At 29.8% G+C, this 19526-nt stretch overlaps 2 protein-coding genes across 3 annotated transcripts; both read right to left on the bottom strand.

Annotated features, from left to right (window-relative positions):
- Positions 1-470: 470 nt before the first annotated feature.
- Positions 471-9137, bottom strand: LOAG_17919. Of its 2 annotated transcripts, none has more exons than XM_020450587.1 (8): positions 9063-9137; positions 3078-3184; positions 2690-2784; positions 2359-2504; positions 2051-2196; positions 1676-1815; positions 1366-1472; positions 471-1230 (listed from the first exon to the last, which is right to left on the bottom strand). In XM_020450587.1, the coding sequence occupies exons 1-8, from the start codon at positions 9089-9091 to the stop codon at positions 1095-1097; spliced, it is 906 nt and encodes a 301-aa protein (XP_020305716.1). In that variant the 5' UTR covers positions 9092-9137; the 3' UTR covers positions 471-1094. The 2 variants fall into 2 exon arrangements, with proteins under 2 accessions (XP_020305716.1, XP_020305717.1); XM_020450586.1 differs by lacking the exon at positions 9063-9137 and adding an exon at positions 6850-6934.
- Positions 9138-12278: 3141 nt separating this feature from the next.
- Positions 12279-16039, bottom strand: LOAG_17918 (hypothetical protein; the record flags this gene model as incomplete). Its single annotated transcript, XM_020450585.1, has 7 exons — positions 12279-12747; positions 13334-13486; positions 13847-13983; positions 14339-14398; positions 14883-15080; positions 15320-15456; positions 15949-16039. The coding sequence occupies 7 exons, from the start codon at positions 16037-16039 to the stop codon at positions 12435-12437; spliced, it is 1089 nt and encodes a 362-aa protein (XP_020305715.1). The 3' UTR covers positions 12279-12434.
- Between the last annotated feature and the right edge of the window lie 3487 nt (positions 16040-19526).

Genomic DNA, 19526 nt, shown 5'->3' with positions numbered 1-19526 from the left:
GTTTTCTTATTGATAAAATCATTCTTCTCCATGTTACTGCTTTTAACACTGAAGCATATTTCAAACATTTGCATAATGAATTCATTGCAGAGTGATTTCACCTTTCCAGTTAACATGTATTAGGTTCGACTCAAAATAGATTTAAGAAAGGAAATTACCCAGGAGAATTTTCTGAAAAATATAACTGAAAAAAAAACTGAAAAGATCCATATGGCGGAGGAGTGATTGGTGTATGCTTCATTTGGAAAAAACCAGGATGGTTAGAAATGAATGAGAGGAGGATCCATATGTGCTGGCATGACACAAGTTGAAGAGCAAACGAACAAGGGATGGTACGAGTGAACAGAGTTGAGGAGGACAGACGGTTATGAAGAGCCAATTCTTGCTTGGAATGAATAGCTGGCCAATCAATGCGCCAAAACATAGCCGAGAAATATTGGATAAACAGCAAAATTTGAAGGGATGGTACGTAAAACCAGGAGAGCCAGTGATGAAATTATGGAAAAGTTTTAACTCATTTCAGATACTAAAACACAGGTATTTCCGAATTCCTTTGAAGAAAAAAAAATTTTTATATCATGACAGATGGGAAAATTTCGAAAGAACAATTCCAAGATAGCTTGATTGAAAACAATTTCATTAAACTTGTGAAGGGGATCCGATGTAGAAGATGCTGCAAGAATGACACAAACAAAAGCAACCGACAAACATCGAACTGATCTAGATGAACAACAAGCAAGGGAAAATCCCTCGAGGTCAATTAAACCTGGGGTTTTCCATTATCTAGAACATACGGTTAGGATACAGGTAAAAAGAGCTTTGCTGGAGGTTTCTCGTAAAAACGTTCATCAAATTTATTGTCAGTATCTCATTATCAAATTCCAGGATAAAATTTGTTAAAATACGATAAAATTCCTAGATAAAACTGTCATGCAGTATCAAAACATCAATTTGTAGTATTCGAATACACAGATTGTAATAATGCGAAATTTACGCATAACATAACCCACAGATATTTTAGATTTCAAATGATTTTCAAAATACAGAAAGTTCTTTGTTGTGTGCGTTCCTTCTACAGCATAAACACTACAGCTTCATTCATCACTTTCCTTGAACAGGCGTCCAAAAAAACCCTTTCGTCGTTTATGGTTATTAACACCATCTTCATCATCGTCTGTCATTTCGCGGATTACCGGACCGCCCGAAGTGGACGCAAAACGAGAACTGGATCTGAAAACACACATACAAAAAAAAGTGGTATATAGTGTACTTTATATTACCACTACAATTAACGCATTCTGGATGGGGTACCACAGCTCAAAAACCAAACATTTCTTGACCATTTTACATGAGTAAAGAAGTTACCTTTTCCCTCTGCCGTAATCCTCTTCAATCGTCACATCGCTGTCATCCTCTTCATCCGGAAGAGTAATAATCGGTGCATTAGCACCACTACCACCGATGCGCGGTACCTGAGAAACTCCAACATTATTTTACTTAATTTTCCCAGCCAATTATATGCAGCATTCAAAGGTAGAACTCTTCCCTTCTTCCTACTTCAATCTCTTCGTTGAAGTTAATTTTTTGATTAAAAATTTAAGATAAGACAGAATATAGTACATGAAGAACTCGACAAATCTTAATTCTAACGGAAACAATTCAAGGAATTACTAACATGACTTCGGCTGTTTGAAGTCGTACCACCATATCTATTGCCACCTTCAATCGCCCGAGTTCTCTGGCCATCAGTTCTACCACCCATTAGATTACGCCGCGCACGAGATGTAAATTCGCGATCAAACGCTTCCGCTTCATCTAAAATATTTGAATATCGTTCGTTTTTTCAAATTTTACCCAGTAATTCCAGCAACTATCATACAACTGGTTCGCATAGATAAGACACTATTTCCTAACTTGTCGTGAGCAATTAATGAATATGTGAAATGAGAATTTTCATACTATATGCGGAAGTGACACCAAAAAAGTTCATGGCAATGAAAATAACCGGATCATTCGGTAAGTGTTAATGAATGATAACTAGATAAAACACCTTGTGCAAGATTAACAAAGCTTTGCCGTTCTCTGATTCGACCATCACGATCACGCTTTTTTTCTATCACGTGCGTCCGATCACCGATCGTATGCCCGATAGTGAGCTTATCACCTATGCCATCCTCGCCTGTTCGAATCGCATGTCTAAAAAGTAAATCACTTTTTCTCTGATCCTAATGAATCAAGTTGCTTTTGCGAATACCGCATTTTTCAGTGGTTCTCTTTGCAAGTAACACCATCATTTGGGTGCCAGGAAAAACTTAAACATCCAACCATTTTATAAATTAACTAAAACGAAAGCAATACCGTGTTTCTTTCACATCACCAGTTTTACGAATTGATTTTTCGACTACACGAGGTTGTCCACCATTACGTCCATCGAAGCTAATCATTGTTGAATGGGAAAACACATGCGAATTTGGGTCATTCATCGCCTGTGCCTGCATATTCTCCTAAAATTTTATTCAAAATAATTTCAGCCTTATTGGAAAACTAAAAGTGCAACAAGATATGCATCTTTATTTAATTTGGTAGGGTTATAGAATTAGAAATACAAAATTTGTGCACTCATTATATCCGCAATTCCAGAACAGAAATCTCTAAATTTAAATTAAAACTGCAATTTTAAAACATAAACCATTTGTCTCATGATGCCACCCAGGTTAAAGCCAAACGGATCCATCAGCGCCATTTCATGTGATGGCCGTGTCCCCGATGGTTCTCCCATTATACCTCAACACAAATTATACTTCACACAGATAAGTTAGACCAATTCTAACAAGCTTTATTCGAAATCAACTGTCAGCATTTCTCTCCGAACCAACTTTCAAACGAAAACCAAATATGACCTCAACAACAGATAAGGCAAAAATAATCGCCTAAAGGAGAGGAAATGCAAAAAGTGGAAATACATTCATTATTAGCTATGCAACTTTGAAAAGATAAAAAACTAGATGCTCTATACATTATTTTACGAAAAAGATTATGTATAGTGACCTTAAACATCTTCAAAGAAAAAAAAATACTGTCAAATGTATTGTGCATGTTGAATAGTGAACCAAACGGATTTAACATCCCATGTGCCATCCGTTCCATATCTCGCATCTGTTGCCTTATTTGATGATGTATATTCCTAGAAATAAATATTCTTACTAGCAAAATCCATGCAACAAAATCAATTTATGATTTTATAATTAATTTTCCCTCAGCTGTTTATGTATCACATAAAGCTAAGTGCTTCAATGTCCACTAACCCTACAACCTCACACTTCTGAAGTATGTCTTAACCATTCAGCACTGATAACGTATAAATCACAACAAACCATCATTAAAAATTAAGTGATCGGACTGGATAATTCTGATTTTTTTTAGAAGACTACGAGTATGAAAACAAATTTGGAACAGCAAAGAAAACTGTCTCTGCTCATTCTTTTTCAAATTACTCCAAAGGAGCAAACCCATTATCAAATCATTATATGTTTTCGTTGCAGGAAAGATATTCCCAAAAGAGATGTAGGTGGATGCATTGGAAAGAGCTTGAAGAGCAGATCAAGTCGCGAAAAAATCAGAACAGCTGTTCAAACAAGATAACTATAGAAAATCACATGAAATTACGAAAAGGACCCATTTAATAATTGTTCTTTTCTATACATCAGAGATCTAGAAGAATTCATTAAACTCCATTTCAGGTGGATGCATATATTTTGAAGTATAAAAATCATTTCCAAATTTAGCTTAGTGCTTTTCATAGCATAAAAGCTACCAAAAAAACACTAAAAACATGTGCCAAAGTAGAAAAATTATGCATATGAAACTGGATTAGTGTAGAAGCCAAAAGTCTAGATTTTCTGAATTTCACATCACAGTTTTTTAAAAAAATGAGAAATTTAAGAGATAAAGAATTTTCATAACTTCATTTAAAATTCACTGTAAAAAAGTTTAAATATTAATCAAAAAATAAAAAAAATGCACTTTGGAAGCATGACTGTAAATTAAAAGGTATAGAATGAAGTTAAATAAAAGGACAATCCAGCTATCTCACCACCATAATATTCAAACTAACCAACCGTCCCTCCTGTGACATACTTCTACGTCTGCTCATCGCTAATCAACAAGAATAAATAAAATATCGACAGAAATCCTTAGCTATATATATGGATGGGAAAAAGAGATTTTCTTTCTCCTACAATTTAAATTACATTTGACACAAATATCACTTCATCTTATTTGAAATTTTAATCCCAACTTCAAAAAACACATTTGTGGTCATTTAAACATTTGCCACAACAAAATCGATCATCTTATTCAAATCCTATCGGTAAACTTCACTAAAGTGAAAACTTTATTTCAAGTTTCATTTCTAATATAGCTCCTTTATTTCATCCCAATATAATTATTCTTTATAGAAAAAGATGTGGAACGAGCTAGTTAACCACTTGATTGTAACGTCAGTTTACCAAATAATTTCACCTTTTCGTCAAAACATAAAATCCTATCTTCCAGATAGCCAGTAAATGAGGTGTTCACTACAAAAATACTTACAAATTGATCGACGAGTCAGAATACTCCTTAATTTTCCAAATTTAAATTCTCTTCTTTCATTGAACGGTTAAAAAACTAAAGATTCGCTAGTTCGTGAATAAGAGTAATTTATTTGCTCCATGACTTCCGTTAATATTCGTTAATATCTGCACATATATCTCACCAGCAAACATTATACATGGTTAGTTATTTCGAGATAGCCTAATCAGCCCCAAAATCCAGTAATTCTTCAGTAAGTTATTTCATCTCCCCTCTTCTAACCAACCAAATCAACAAAGAATATCTGAATTAGGAAAAAAAAGAAAAAATAGTCCAAATGTTATTTATGTAAACAAGAAAACGAAAGAAAGAACAGCAAGAACTCGGTTTCTGGTGCAGGCTGGCCAAGTCACAGTATGGTATGCATCACAAAGCTTATATTCTTGATGTCTCTTTCGAGTAGCCTACCATTAGAGTTTAGTTATCTATCTCAATTATCAAAGAAGTACTATAATTCTTGCTGCGATGACCCAGTCAACTACATATTATCAGACCAAAATTCCGAACCCTTCCTCGTGCTCAAATATTACCTGAGGGGTCGAAAGTAAGATATCATTATTATCACTTCCGCAATCATTATAGCATAGCTTTCATTCCTGTCAAACTATCTTAGCAATTTCACTACCATCTTTACCACACTTCCACATTATGAATTTTTCGTTCTGTCTTATCCATTCAAGCATGTTTTCTTCTAATTCTCTAAAAAGCCAACCTGCATTTTTCCAATTTCTTGCTTCCTTTCTCCTTTTTCCATCTACCATACCTTACTACTCCTCTTCCCTCCTTTCTACGTACGGGTATGAACTTTATAGGCTTTTATTCCACTGAGAATTTTTAGAACTTCTAGACCAGCTCAAATGTCTGGAAATCATCTCTGCTATCCCACTGGACCTCCGTGAACAGTCACCGAATCATTTGTATTTATATCTTCCAAACCTATCCATCCTATTATTCCGAATATTGTTGGAAAGGCACGTAGCTGAAGAAAAAAAAAGTGTCCCTTTTCTAAAAACAAAGTTTAAATTGGGGATAAAAATGGAATAATCGTTCAAGAAAACATTACGGCTGAAAACATGACACAATCTAAACGAACAGAGTTAAGGAAGAGACAAAGGGAAAAAAGAGGAGAAAGAAGGGACTACGAAAAGATGAAGTAAAATCAATAACCGAAACGAGAGAAAGCATACGAGCAGAGCAAGATACTACGAAAGTAGAGAAAAAAAGAAAGAGAACGAGTCTGCGATAACTTGGAGACTGTTCGAGAACATTCGACAATGACGAGGCCAAAAAGGGCTGAAAAACATTGGAAATCCCAGTGGAAAACTAAAAAAACACTGAATCTATATGAATCTACTGGGGAACAATGATAAAAGTGATTGAAAATAGAAAACAAAAAGAAAAAGAATGATAACAAGATTTTAACCTAATTCTATCCAGGTTAAACACTGGTCAACGTAATTCCAATGGTACCCACTTACATCGTAAGCAACAAATAAATTATGCACCGTAACTTTCCATTTCCTACTCCACTTATTCATTCTGGCAATAGCAGTTTGATTAACAAGTTATTAAAGCTTTCTGATTTTTATATAAACAATTACAGACAAACATTATTACTTAAGTCCCAACAGAAAAATACAATATCGCAAACTCCCTTCAATCAACAACTTATGTGCTCCTTTTTCTTATTCAGCACAGTACGAAAAAAAAAGAAAACTATTTTTAAGGTGGAAACCGTCTAATTTTCACCATTTAATATTCATGTTGTTTTCAGAATTCATTGGTAGTTGGTAAGGAGAATTCGAAACAAAAAATGAAGGACTACCAATACAACATACATCGTTATTTACACCAATGCATTGTTAAATTTCATTTGTTGTTTACAATCAAAAATTTAAAGGAAACAAAAAGCAAAGATCTATCGTCGCACTGTTAAATTTTCAAAATTATCTAACTAAAGTGGTTATATTATGTCACCAATAATCTACATCCCTCTATTATCCAAGTAAAAAACAAATTACCTAAACTAACTGAAAGAATCCCTCAAGCGCTGCATAAAAGATCTTCCTTAAACAGATCTTCTGTATTTAAATTTGCAGATTTAATAGCACTGAAATTTGAATGTAAAATTTCAAATTCTCATTTTTTTGGAATCCGAAAAATGAATTCAGAAAACCAATAAAATGATGATCTGGACAAATTCGTAAAGAGCCAAACCTGCTATATAATCGTGTTGTACAAACTTGACGCTGACTAAAGTACACCATATCTTTGAGTATTATGTTTAAGAAAACGCTTACGCACACACTAACAACCAATTTAGTAGTTGCAAGTACATTTATATGTGTCCGCAATAATATATTCAAAGGTGTCCGTAAATACTTGTTTTAATCTGTCAACAAGTAAGCATAAGGTATTAAACGATGCATTGGTGAAGAATACTACTGCTTCCATAAACAAGTTTTATTATATTCCTCGAAAGTTAACATTATTCTTCTCCCATCTCTCCCCACCTCCTTCTCCTAATTAAAAATTATAAGTTTATTATAACACATCAGACATTCTTAAAGAAAGCTTTATTGATATTCTCTGAAACTATTTTCCGACCAAATTCATGATATGATTTTCAAAGATGTCTTCACTAAATTCCAACCTGAACAGTACATGGCAAATATGGGTAGTAAAAAATGAATAATCGAAGTGCAATGAAACATATTCCTGAAGTCATCAAGTGTCACGCCAAGGAGTCTATGTCGGCTGGTAAGTCAAATGGACGCCATAAATTCAATTTTTCGAAAACTAATCATCGCACGTACGATGTATATGACATAAAATCACGCTACCGTTAGACGGTACAATTACACCGGATGTCCCATTAATTAGATTTCCGTTTCTCATATGAAATTAACATATTCGATTCTCTCCTTCTTTTTCAAATTCCTTCATCCTTCACTGCTCCGAAATCCCATCCACTTATTTGCGATGCAGTATAACAGTAGCCAGAAGACCAACAATTTCAGTAATTGATAGTGGAATGGGAAAATGTTATTTTCGTCATTACTCAGTCCATTAATCTAAGCCCATTAATTGATCTGACAGTTTATAAATCATCGGCTACAAAAATACACACCATGCCACGACGACTTTCAGTACCTTCTTGCTCATTTGAGTTTTTAATCTTACGGTACTAACACATCGAATATATTTCATGCACATCTGCATAAGTTAACTGCTCTGCTTCCACGTCAGATGTATACTTAGGAAATCGTCCTGAAAACCAACCGAGAAAGACAGAAGGACTTTGGTTATCACTTTCTGTCAATATCTCATGTTTTACACTCATATACCACAATTGCTTATCCAATCAAAATCATCCATCTAATAAACTACTTCAAACTTCAGCTTATCAAACTGACAACTGGTTAATTTCGCTACTTCCCACAGCTATAAAAGCTCTTCAACCATCCGACTGAGATAATAGTAATCTTAGTGTATTTTAGTTATATGTAATCTCAGTTCATTTATAATCTCAATCACTTTTAGCTACTATGACTTAGTCTCAAACCGAACCAATATTGTAAAAACATTGGGAAATTCCTATACTTAAGATGAAAAGAAAAAAACAGGTTTCTTTTCGCCTTATTTAGACCTCTTTTCTTAGCAACATCGCTATACTTACGTCCATTTTTTCCCAGTTCTAGTTTTTTGCATTCACCGGACCCCAAGCAGCGAAAATCAAAATTATGTCTCTCACTTGGCAACCAATTTTCATTCCACTCAAAATACAGATAATAGAATATTGCTACCCAAAACATTTGTAACTAGAACCTCCGTTAGGAATTACTTTTAGAATTGACTTATTAACCTATGCGGTCTCATTCGTTTCTCAGATTCATAGATTTTGAACTATCATTAGGTTTCAACAAACAAGTTTTGCTGAGTGTCGATAAAAATGACATGAAATCTTAGCATAGCGAAAAAACATGAAGCGTATCTGTATTTGTCCCCTGTACAACCAAAATCGCCAGTAGCAAAATACCTGAACAATAAATCAACTTGATTAATTTAAGAATTCCTGCTCCTAACGCAAGGTTAGAAGTCACAACTTTTCACATACGCAAGAGGAATAGTCCTTCCAATAAATTTTTCTTTTAAATTTAAAACTCCGTAAAAAAATAGTGAAAAAAGGTTACCACAATTACTACAGCAAGCACATTATAAGCAACTAGCAGCTAGTCTAACAAATCCAAATTCAAACACTGGCCACATATAATAAATCAACAAACAACAAATTTCAAATGAAGGAAAAAACCACGAGTAACTGCATAAACAAATAGGCTTATATCCAATGATAAATGGCCGAATAAATAAGCAACCAAATTAATATCGACTAGTTAACTCCAAATTGAAGGAAATAATTGAAAACTTACCCAAAGCCAAACGGATCGCCATCAAACATAGTTGTGAAATTGATGAATGGATGAGAACAAATTCCTTAAAAATGGAGCAAATATGAAATATATAATACCAATAACAATTTTAAGACGGAGCAGGTATCGCGAAATATGCAACCAAGATTGTTCACTAGAAGAGATACCATCATCACCACCAGCATCCTTTTTTTCGCTCTCTCTCTTTTCTCAGCTGTATATATGTGGTGAACAGCTGTTTAGACACTAGTGAATCATGGTGCAAGGTAAAATTTGCACTAGTATCACTAGTAATTAATAGATATGGTAACATCAAATACCACTGTAAACAAGATCTGGATAATTGAGAACTCTGAGGAAAAATTATAGCTGACTGAAACTATAAAGACAAGGTGAGGAAGGATATCTGAACAATACAGAAACTAATAAGCAAACCAAGTTGAGTAATCAATCAAATAATGATGAAAGAATGACCAAAGAATAAGAACTCGATCCATTTATGAAACTTTAAGGATTAACACTGATTAAAATCGGAACTAAAATTCGAATTTTTGGTCTTGAAATTCACACCAAACTTGAAGATTTGTTCATCAACGATCTATTAATATTTCAACTGTTTATACCAGATCATGGTTATTTTCATAGTCGATCATAAGGAAGCAAATTTCCATATTTTATGTCGAAAATTCGTCAAGAAGAAGTGCTACAGATTTGAATCCTCAACCAACAGTTAAAATAAATACTATTGGAAAAAACTAGTTTCGAAAAAAGTGAAACTTGTGATGCAGAAAAATATTCATAAGTTTTTAAGAAAAAAAAATCATTGGTTTACAACTCCTGCTTGGGTACCAGTGCTTGCAAATGCCGAGGGAAGGAAACTGGTCGTCATGCTAACACGATGATTTCAAGCAAACATTTCCTTCGCCGCCTCGTCTTTTCCTCAAAAAACAATGCAAAACATTTTTGATTTCATAATCCTTATGAATAGGAATACCATAGTCTCGAGACTTGACATTATGAATGTTGACCGTGTATATTGCATAATTAAATGATTTTGCTGACAGTTCATAGAAATTTTCAATCTTAGGCTTTAATTAATTCTGTAACAGATAAACTAAAAAACTGCTGTTCTATAGATTAGGGATTTTATGACGTTAAGGATGGAAATATTTCCTTTTATTTGTCCATTGATCAAGCTGCTAGTATATCAGAGTCAGCTAGGCCTAAAATATGAAATTTCCTGGAATTTCCACCATACTACTTAATTTCCGCAGCACAATCGTGAATCCCAGAAGTTATTGTAAAAACTCAACAAATTTAAATCAAAACTTTTAATTATTAAAGCTTGTATACCATCTTGCAAATGAAAGTAGAAATTCTGAAATGGGAAGTAAGCGACCCTGAAACCGAAATAATTAAACATCCTGAAAGTGAGAAAAAGCACTTTTATATGCTCTAGCAAAATCGATCCTCAAAAAAACACACGAACAGCTCCTTTTTCTCTCCTCCTCCTCTTCCTCTTACTTCTTATTCATACACCTCATCTTAATAATATAAATTTTCCTAAGCAAATATAACAGCTGTTTCTCGAATCATTCAAAAAAGGCTCAAATTCTGAAAAAATTTCTAATTGTTGATTAAGAAAGAAAAGAGAAGAGAACATGCCAGGAGAATGAATACAGGAAAAATAACAAAGAAATATATGGAACGAAATGGATAGATAAGATTCGAAAAGTCTTCTAAAACGAATAAAAATAAAAATTGAATTTCAAGTGCAGTCGAAACGAAATTTGGTGCTACATCTAGTCATTTCAATTACATATAACAACGCTACAACAAGTTATTTTAATCATATATAACTAGGAAGACAATATTAAAAACTTCACCAAATCCCGCGATCCCCACAGTAAAAGGTTGATACCAACCTTTAAGAGCATTCAACTCTGCATATAGCTCAATACATCCCAGAAACATTGCTGTCAGCTAACTAGACAATTTATACAGCAATAGTTCTAACTAAATAAGTCTTCTGAATACCCGAAATGTAACATGTAATTGAAATAAGCATCCAGGAAAAGTCACCAAAAAGCACTGCTTACATGAGAGAATGCTTATAGACGAGTACTTCTACCCAACTTTCCCGATATATACCGAGACAGCAACCCCAGAAAAAACCATCAACAAATCAGAAAGATGGAAGAACACTCCAAACAACACGACACCGAAAACACAGCCAACCAATAATAATAATATCGGCCGAGATGACAACACATCGATTATTAATACGGTAGTGCAAACAATCGTTTCAGGAGCAAGACATTTCAAATTTTTTTAAAACGTGAAATGCATGCCGAAATGATTATGCGTGATGCTTCCACGTTTAACACGCATGACCTATCACGTAGGCGTATTTTTCGAAAGCCGGGTTTATTCGAATTTGATTAAGTTCATTTTAAAACAAGAATATTAGGTGAAAAGCGTATTGGAAAAAGTCAACGAAAAAAAACGACAAATGAACTAAAGAAATTAGTAAAAGTGCAAAGAAGATTTTTAAAAATTTAATAATTTATGAAATTTTTAAATTTTCGAGTAATAATTTTCTAATATATGAAATATATGGCTATAAAATATAAGGTTATATGAAATGTACAGTTATGAAATATATGGCTAGATGAAGCATACGATTACAAAATATACGGTTGTGTGGAATATACGATTACAAAATATACGGTTATATGAAATATGAAGTTACGAAATATATGGTTAGATGAAGTATACGATTACGAAATATACGATAATGAAATATACACCTGTATGAAATAAATGGTTACGTTAGCCATATGATCATATCAATTATAAAATGGATAATTCCAGTAATTAATAGCTTGCTTATTTGTGATAACAACACTTCAGCACGTTTTCTTTTTAAGGATTATATTTTTGGAATAACCATTAAATATCTAAAATATATTTGTCTGATTTCTGGGAGGAATGTTTAATTCTTGAACAAATTTATATCAAATCATTAATTCATTAAATCAATCAATCAATCGACAGGCTGATGATTTTGCATTATGCATCACTTGGCTACAAATATATTAGGCTCGATTGTGTATCACTTAGATATAATTGTACTAGACCCAATTGTATATCACTCGGCTACAATTGTATTAAGCCTAATTGTATGTCACTTGGCTACAACTGTATTATAGTAATCTTTATTATCATTATACAACGATTGGACAATGTTTGAATATATTGTAAATTTAAATAATTTTACAGATGACAAATGACATATTATTATGATTTATTTTAGCAAATCGACCAATACATAAAAAAGCGGAAATAAACAATTTGACAAATGTATATATTTCACGTGAAAACATCACGTCGCATCTCATAAATGGTTGGTATATCATCTTCATGATCGCCATCATTGTCTAAATCAGCGGTTGCATCATAAATTTCGGTAGCATCACGTGTACGTGTTGGATGTGACATTTCCGCCATATTCCAACGAATTGCTATTACAATAGCAATCATAATACCACGAATAATGGTATTGACAAAAATTACCAAAAATGGTTGATAATTTAAACCCCATGAATGATTCACTGCTGTAATCCACATATAACCATTGAGGATAGCCATTTCCATTGTTGCAACCGCTATATATAAAATTAATCTAAAATTTAAACTTTTTCAATTTCAGAAAAAAAACCAAACAAACAAACAATCACTTTTCATTCATTATTCAATAATGTGTAATGTTTAAGAATAGCATTATTGATTGCTTTGAAAGTTTTTTTTTTTTTAAAATAATAAATCATTGTTGAAAATAATTAGTTATTGTATATATATATATATATATATTTTTCCAATATGTAAGTGAATATATAATAGTTGATCATTTCTACAAATATTTCTTGGTATGTAAAAAATCTATGAATTAATTAATAGAAATGTTCGGATCAATCGATAGTGCTAAAAATCTTTGAAACAATCGATAAGATTATTTTCAAAAACATGAACATGTATTTGTTGATAATTAAAAACATTACCAGTATGAATGATATCACAGTTAAGTCTTTTTTTCCCCCCCCCCCCTTTAATGAGTAATTCGAAAAGATTTCCTACAAATTTTACAGTAATTTTATAATGTCTTACAGTAACTTTATAATATTATAAAACTGAAATGAAATTATGATCTATTTAATAGTATTTCATTTTATTTACTTTAAAAAAGAAGAAAAATTAAAATTTGAGTTAACCTGGATGAATGATCCCATCTTTTCAGTGCCCAACGTAATTCAATCAGTGATAAAATATGAAATGTTAAGAGACCAAGGAATAATATGGTGCGGAAATTACCTGCTGCTGCCATATTGGTGCTATTATTAGCAAAACGAACATAAAATACATTACTGCAAATTAAAAATTTAAATAAGAAATTAAAAATTTAACAAAAAACTAAATTGGAATTCTTTTCCCATTTCCCTAACATGTATTTAAACGAGAAATTTAAATATGATATCGAAGATTTAGCAAAGAATTTCAATTCAATTTTTTGAATCAGAATCTTTTTTTTTTGATATTGATTAGAAATATCAAGCTTTTTTTGTTATTAAAAAAATATAATATTCGTAATCATATCATAGCTTAATGCTATTGATTTATTTGTCCTTCTTTTTTCGTAATTATTTGGAACAATTTAATTAAATACTGAAAAGCATAAATTACAAATTATTTATCAAATATAAATTAATCCAAGAAATAAAATTTACCCAATAAAAAGGAATAATAAAATGATTCCAATGAATATTTCTGTAATAAATATGACATATAATACACTTCGATATGAAATATTTAAAAACGAGGTGAATATGTGATGTGAGATCGGTGGTGATTTTGGACTTGTCGTCTGAAAAAAAAAAAAAAAAAAAAGAAAAGGTGGAAATACTTTTGCATACTGTGATTTTTATTTTTTACCAAAAACATTTCAAACTAGGCTATTTTCTGCTATAATAACTTGGCTGTTTTTTTTCTTTGAACAGATTTCATTCATTATTACATGACCACAGTAATCGATAATGATTATAGATAGATCAATTTGTTTGTAAAATATTTCTTTCATCTATTTTTTTTTCCTCCACAGTTTCCCCATTCTAATATATTGTAAAAATTCATTTTGTTGAAAAGAAATAATTCAAATTTAAATTTTATACAAAATTAAAAAATGGTATATTTTTAAAAATGAAAAAAAAAGAAACCTTTACCTGCCTAATTGAAGTATGTGAAATCCAATCTGTTGTTGCATCCATAATTGCACCCCATGGCTAAAATAATTTAATTAATATTATATATTTAAATATCATTTTAAAATTAAACAATTTTTGAAAATATTGCTTTAGAAGTAAATATATCGTCAGCTATAGTTTTTTTATACTTTTACATTTAAATGTTATTGTAAAATTAAATTGGAATTTAAAAATTATATGAAAATGAGTCAGTATTTTACAATTTCAAATTGTAGTTGATCAATGACGAATCATTATGGTTAAATCGATTAATATCATAAAAATAAAGACAATTTGACCGTGTCCTATGGTTCTCATCACATTTAAAGAGGTATCTTATCATACGCACCACATTTAAAGACGGTACTCATTACTGTACTCATTACATTTAAAGATGATATGAGATAAAATTTAAATGTAATAATTTGAATAAAAGCATTACAATTAATACATAACACAAATATCCAAAAGTTTTTCATTTAAAAATATTAATTAATTTTTCGAAATTAATCAAATCATTAACCATTCGATATAGAATAACATTAATGTAAAATGCAACAAATGCAAAAATGATAATAATTGCTGTTGGTCCAAGCAATATCAAATATCCAAAAAATCGATTCAACATTTTTGATGATGATATAAATGCAGTACCATAATCAATATGCTTTTCAATATCCATTCCATCCATTAGCAAATCAAATACACTCACTAATTTTGCCTAAAATTTGAAATTTAATTTAAAATTTTAAAATATATCACTCAATCGTTTAATACTTGAAAAAACCTAATAATTATTTGAAAGTTAAATTAAAATAATCTTATCTTATTTCATTTTGAAAAAAAAAGAACTTGAATCCTTAGTATTTAAAAAAAAACCTAATGATTATTTTGGAAAAATAAAATTAAGAAAAAATTTTTTAAATTAGGAAAAACAAAACAACAGAAAAAATAATGAACCATAAGAAATGCTGGTACAGATGTAAATTGTAATAATGTATATAATGGACTTGTTGCACCAAGTAAAAATAGTAGTAATGAACGATTACTATTGGTATTTATCATTATCCGTATATCGGTATCCAAATTATACCATCCTAAAAAGATAATTTTAAATTAAATTTTTTCATGAATTTTATAATTTTGATTATTGATATCAATTTAATTCATTCAATTAATGATGATAAAATAGGAAGAGAAAAATTTATGAAATAATTTAAATTGTATATGCTTGTGACACTTCTTTTCTTTTCTTTTTTTTTTATTTGTAAATCTATTTATTTCTTTCAAAACAATTTTCGATTTGAAATTATAAATAATCCTCATTTCATTTAATTACACATATCATATCAGTTTGGTATTATTTCATTTTATATTATATTATCCTAATTAGATCCTAAATTATATTCTAATTAAGAAAAAATAATAATATCAATTTTTTGATTTCTTCAACAATTCCGAAAATATATCATCAGAATAATTAAATGCTCCCACTGATAAGTTTTCAATTTACTTTATTCAGTAGATCTAAAGTAATAAAATTTAAAAGGATAATTTAAAGTTTGAAATCAAAGAAAAAAACAACTTACCATAAATGAAGAAAACAGTAATAAATAGGAATAATTGAGTGATCGATGATTGTGAAACGTATTGTAGTAATGTGGAAAATGACGTACCCATCTAAAAATATTGCATAAATTTACAATGTTAACAAATATTATCAATTATTCGTCACGTCATCTAAACGTAAAACATTCAGTTAGTCACGTCTTATACACGTAAACATCCAGTTCGTATCTTATAAACATAACGGTTAAATTTACGGTAATTATTTTGGAAATTTATATGAAATTAAGCAATGAGGACGAAAAAAAAATTACAATTATTGAAATATCAATATCGTAATTGCAAGTTAATTTAATGAAAAGTGAATAAATTAGGCATGGAAAATAAATAAATGATATGCTGGTCTTATTATAATTGGATTATTTCTAAAGAAAAAAAAGTTTGGAATTTAAATACTGAATTCGATTAACAAATTTTAAATCAATAAAAGAAAGGAAGAATTTATTTGAAATGATAATAATACTAACAGGCATACAAAGCAGAAGACCCGTTGTGGAAAATACAGCACATAACAAAGCTAATAGAAGTGTTCGAAATCGTTCCACAAATGCAAATTGCTCTACGAATGAATTGTAAATGAATATCAGCAATACGATCTAAAAGTAAATAATTAACAATAAATATAATTAGATAATAATATTACGTAATAAAACTCTACTACGGTATTAAACCATAACACTACATTGCATTACGGTAATACAATATAACCTCTATACTACGATAATGTAGTAGTATCCAATTTTTTTGCTGTTATAAAATATTAGATAAAGTGTGACTCCTTTAATTAATATCATGACATTGATATTACTTATATTGATATCGATATTGGTATAATATATTGACGTATTGATATTATGATTATGATTGATTCATAATGATGATTATGATGATTGTGATTACGATATATTATGATATGATATTATGATATCAATATTCTATTGATATATTGATATATTAACATTATTCATGTATAATGATGTTAACCATGATATTATTTAATCTTTTCATCACGAGGATTATTTAAATTATTTCAGGCTACTCAATGATTTTTCTTCATCCGATGGTAACATTTCAAATTATGCAATGGATAATATTATTTGCATGAATTTATTAAAACAAATTCCCTGTATTAATTGTTCTAATTACAACTTTGAATTTCAAATTAAATGATAAATGAAGTAATCAGTAATCATTGTTTTTTGAGAGAGGTAAGATTTTTGAAAGTAATTTAATTTAATTTGAACAATAATGCCTTAAACTTTCTACACTTACATTTTCTCGTTTCTCCTAGCTTTTTCTTTTTATTTATATTTAATTAAAAGAGTTGTAATCTTGAAAATTGCTAAAATTTGAAAATTTGCTTATTTTTTCAGAAAAAATTTTTACATATTTTAACAAAATATTTCGTAATTTAAATTCGTAAACGTGAAAATTTTTCCTTTTATACCATATAACTTACTAATATTATAGCTCATTTTCACATTTCATCTTTCAATTCTTTTTGAAAAAGTTAAAGAAATTCCATAAAAAATACTAACTGCATGACAGTAATTATTTTCTAACCTTTTCTTGAGTCAAAGACCATTTTAGTTTTTACAAACCATAAGGTTTAAAAATAATAAATTCTATTTATTTAAAAATAAACTTTAAACTTTAACCAAAACCATTAACGTTATTAAACATTGATAAATACAGGTATCGTTTGTTTTATATTTCACCGAATCACCGCTATTGTGACATTATATTGCTGTATGAAAGGATATTTTAAAGTAGTAATAATTTAAACAAACCATAGGACCAATACAGGTATAAAGTAAATTAGCAGTGTAATAGATGATAGCCCAAATTGGTCCACCAGTAATTGTCGCAAAACATGCCGCAGCCGTATCAAACGAAAATGTTTCATATAAAAATAAATTAATGAAATTAAAGAATTAACGAAATTAATGTAAGATTAATGAATTGAAAATGAGAAACATGCAAAAAAAAAAAGAAAACAAACTTTTCAATTGGCATTGTTTATTTTATTATTATGCAAATTTATACTATTTTGATTATTTTTTTTTCTGTTGAAAAGTTTTATTATATAAAATAAGCAAAAATATCGATAAAATGTATGAAATGATGCAATTTTGCAACGATAAATATGCAAGATCAAATTAGCATAATATAAATTTCTGTTTCTTTATATTAAAATAATTCTTTTTTTAAGAGCAAATTAAAATCTTTAAGAAATTTTGACAAATGAATATTTAATTTAAATTTCTCCCAAATTAATTTAACCAATTTTGTTATCATACAATTTTATAATTTCCATAAACTAAACTAATCTATAGTATGATGCCGAAAAATTTTCTATCATAGTGCCGAAAAGTCTTATCGTGTTACTAATAAATGTTTAGGTAAAGATCGAAAAAATTTTAGGATTTTAATCTGAAAAAAAAAAAGAAAGATAGAAAGCAAATAAACAAACCAGTAGCCGCATAGCTTTCATAAGCAGGCTGTACATTTGCCAAATGACCATTACAACCATCCCTCAAAACGTAAAAGAATGTTGGCGGTAACTGAAACAGCAAATAATTAAGATTAATTATTGCTATTAAATATTAATTATAAATTATTTCTATTAAATATTAATTTATGCAAATATTGATTCCTAAATAAGCTTTCTCTCTAATCAATAATCAATCATCGATTACATTATATTATATTATCTTTAAGTGTAATCAAAGTGATATGCAATTTTTATCATTTTTGCATAAAAGTCATGAATGCAGACGTGTGCGGACGTAATAGATTTAAACGTAATTCAATTTGTTACGTGTATTTGCATAGAAATGAGAAATGAAAAAAAATAAAAATTACTTTTTTAGACAGAATCAACATTTCGTACTTTTTTAAAGTAATATCATAACATTCTCACTTACGTAACTCTTGTAGGTATTACCTTACTTACGTAATTCTTGCATTATCTCACGTAACTCTTGCATTATCTCACTTAAGTAACTCTTTTGTAAGTATTATCATAACATTCTCACTTACGTAACTCTTGTAAGTATTACCTTACTTACGTACTTTCTTGTAAGTATTATCTTACATTAACTCTTTTATAAGTATTATCATAACATTCTCATACACGTAATTCTTTTGTAACTATTATCATAATATTCTTACTTGCGTAACTTTTTAAAGTCGTTCTCAACGTCCTCGCTTAAATAAGCGATACATTTTTTGATATGATAATATCATATCAGTAAAACAGTTTCACTATTTGTTAACATATTATCAATAAATAATTCAAATTCAAAAAATATCCAGTAAAATTTTATCATTATTATCTCTTTCATAATACAATAAATTAAATAAAAAGTCGAAAAAATTCAATTATTTCATCATTTACTAATTCTACTAATTCGTTATTTTTCATTTTCACATTTTCCTTATTATTTACTGAAAGGAATTGCAAATAGAAGTAAAAAAAAAAAAAATAAAATTAATTTACGTTCCTCTCTCTCTCTCTCTTCCTTTCTCTCTCTCTCTT

This window comes from Loa loa (assembly GCF_000183805.2).
Source record: "Loa loa unplaced genomic scaffold supercont3.151, whole genome shotgun sequence".
NCBI lineage: Eukaryota > Metazoa > Nematoda > Chromadorea > Rhabditida > Onchocercidae > Loa > Loa loa.
This window is presented reverse-complemented; position numbering and strand designations above follow the sequence as displayed.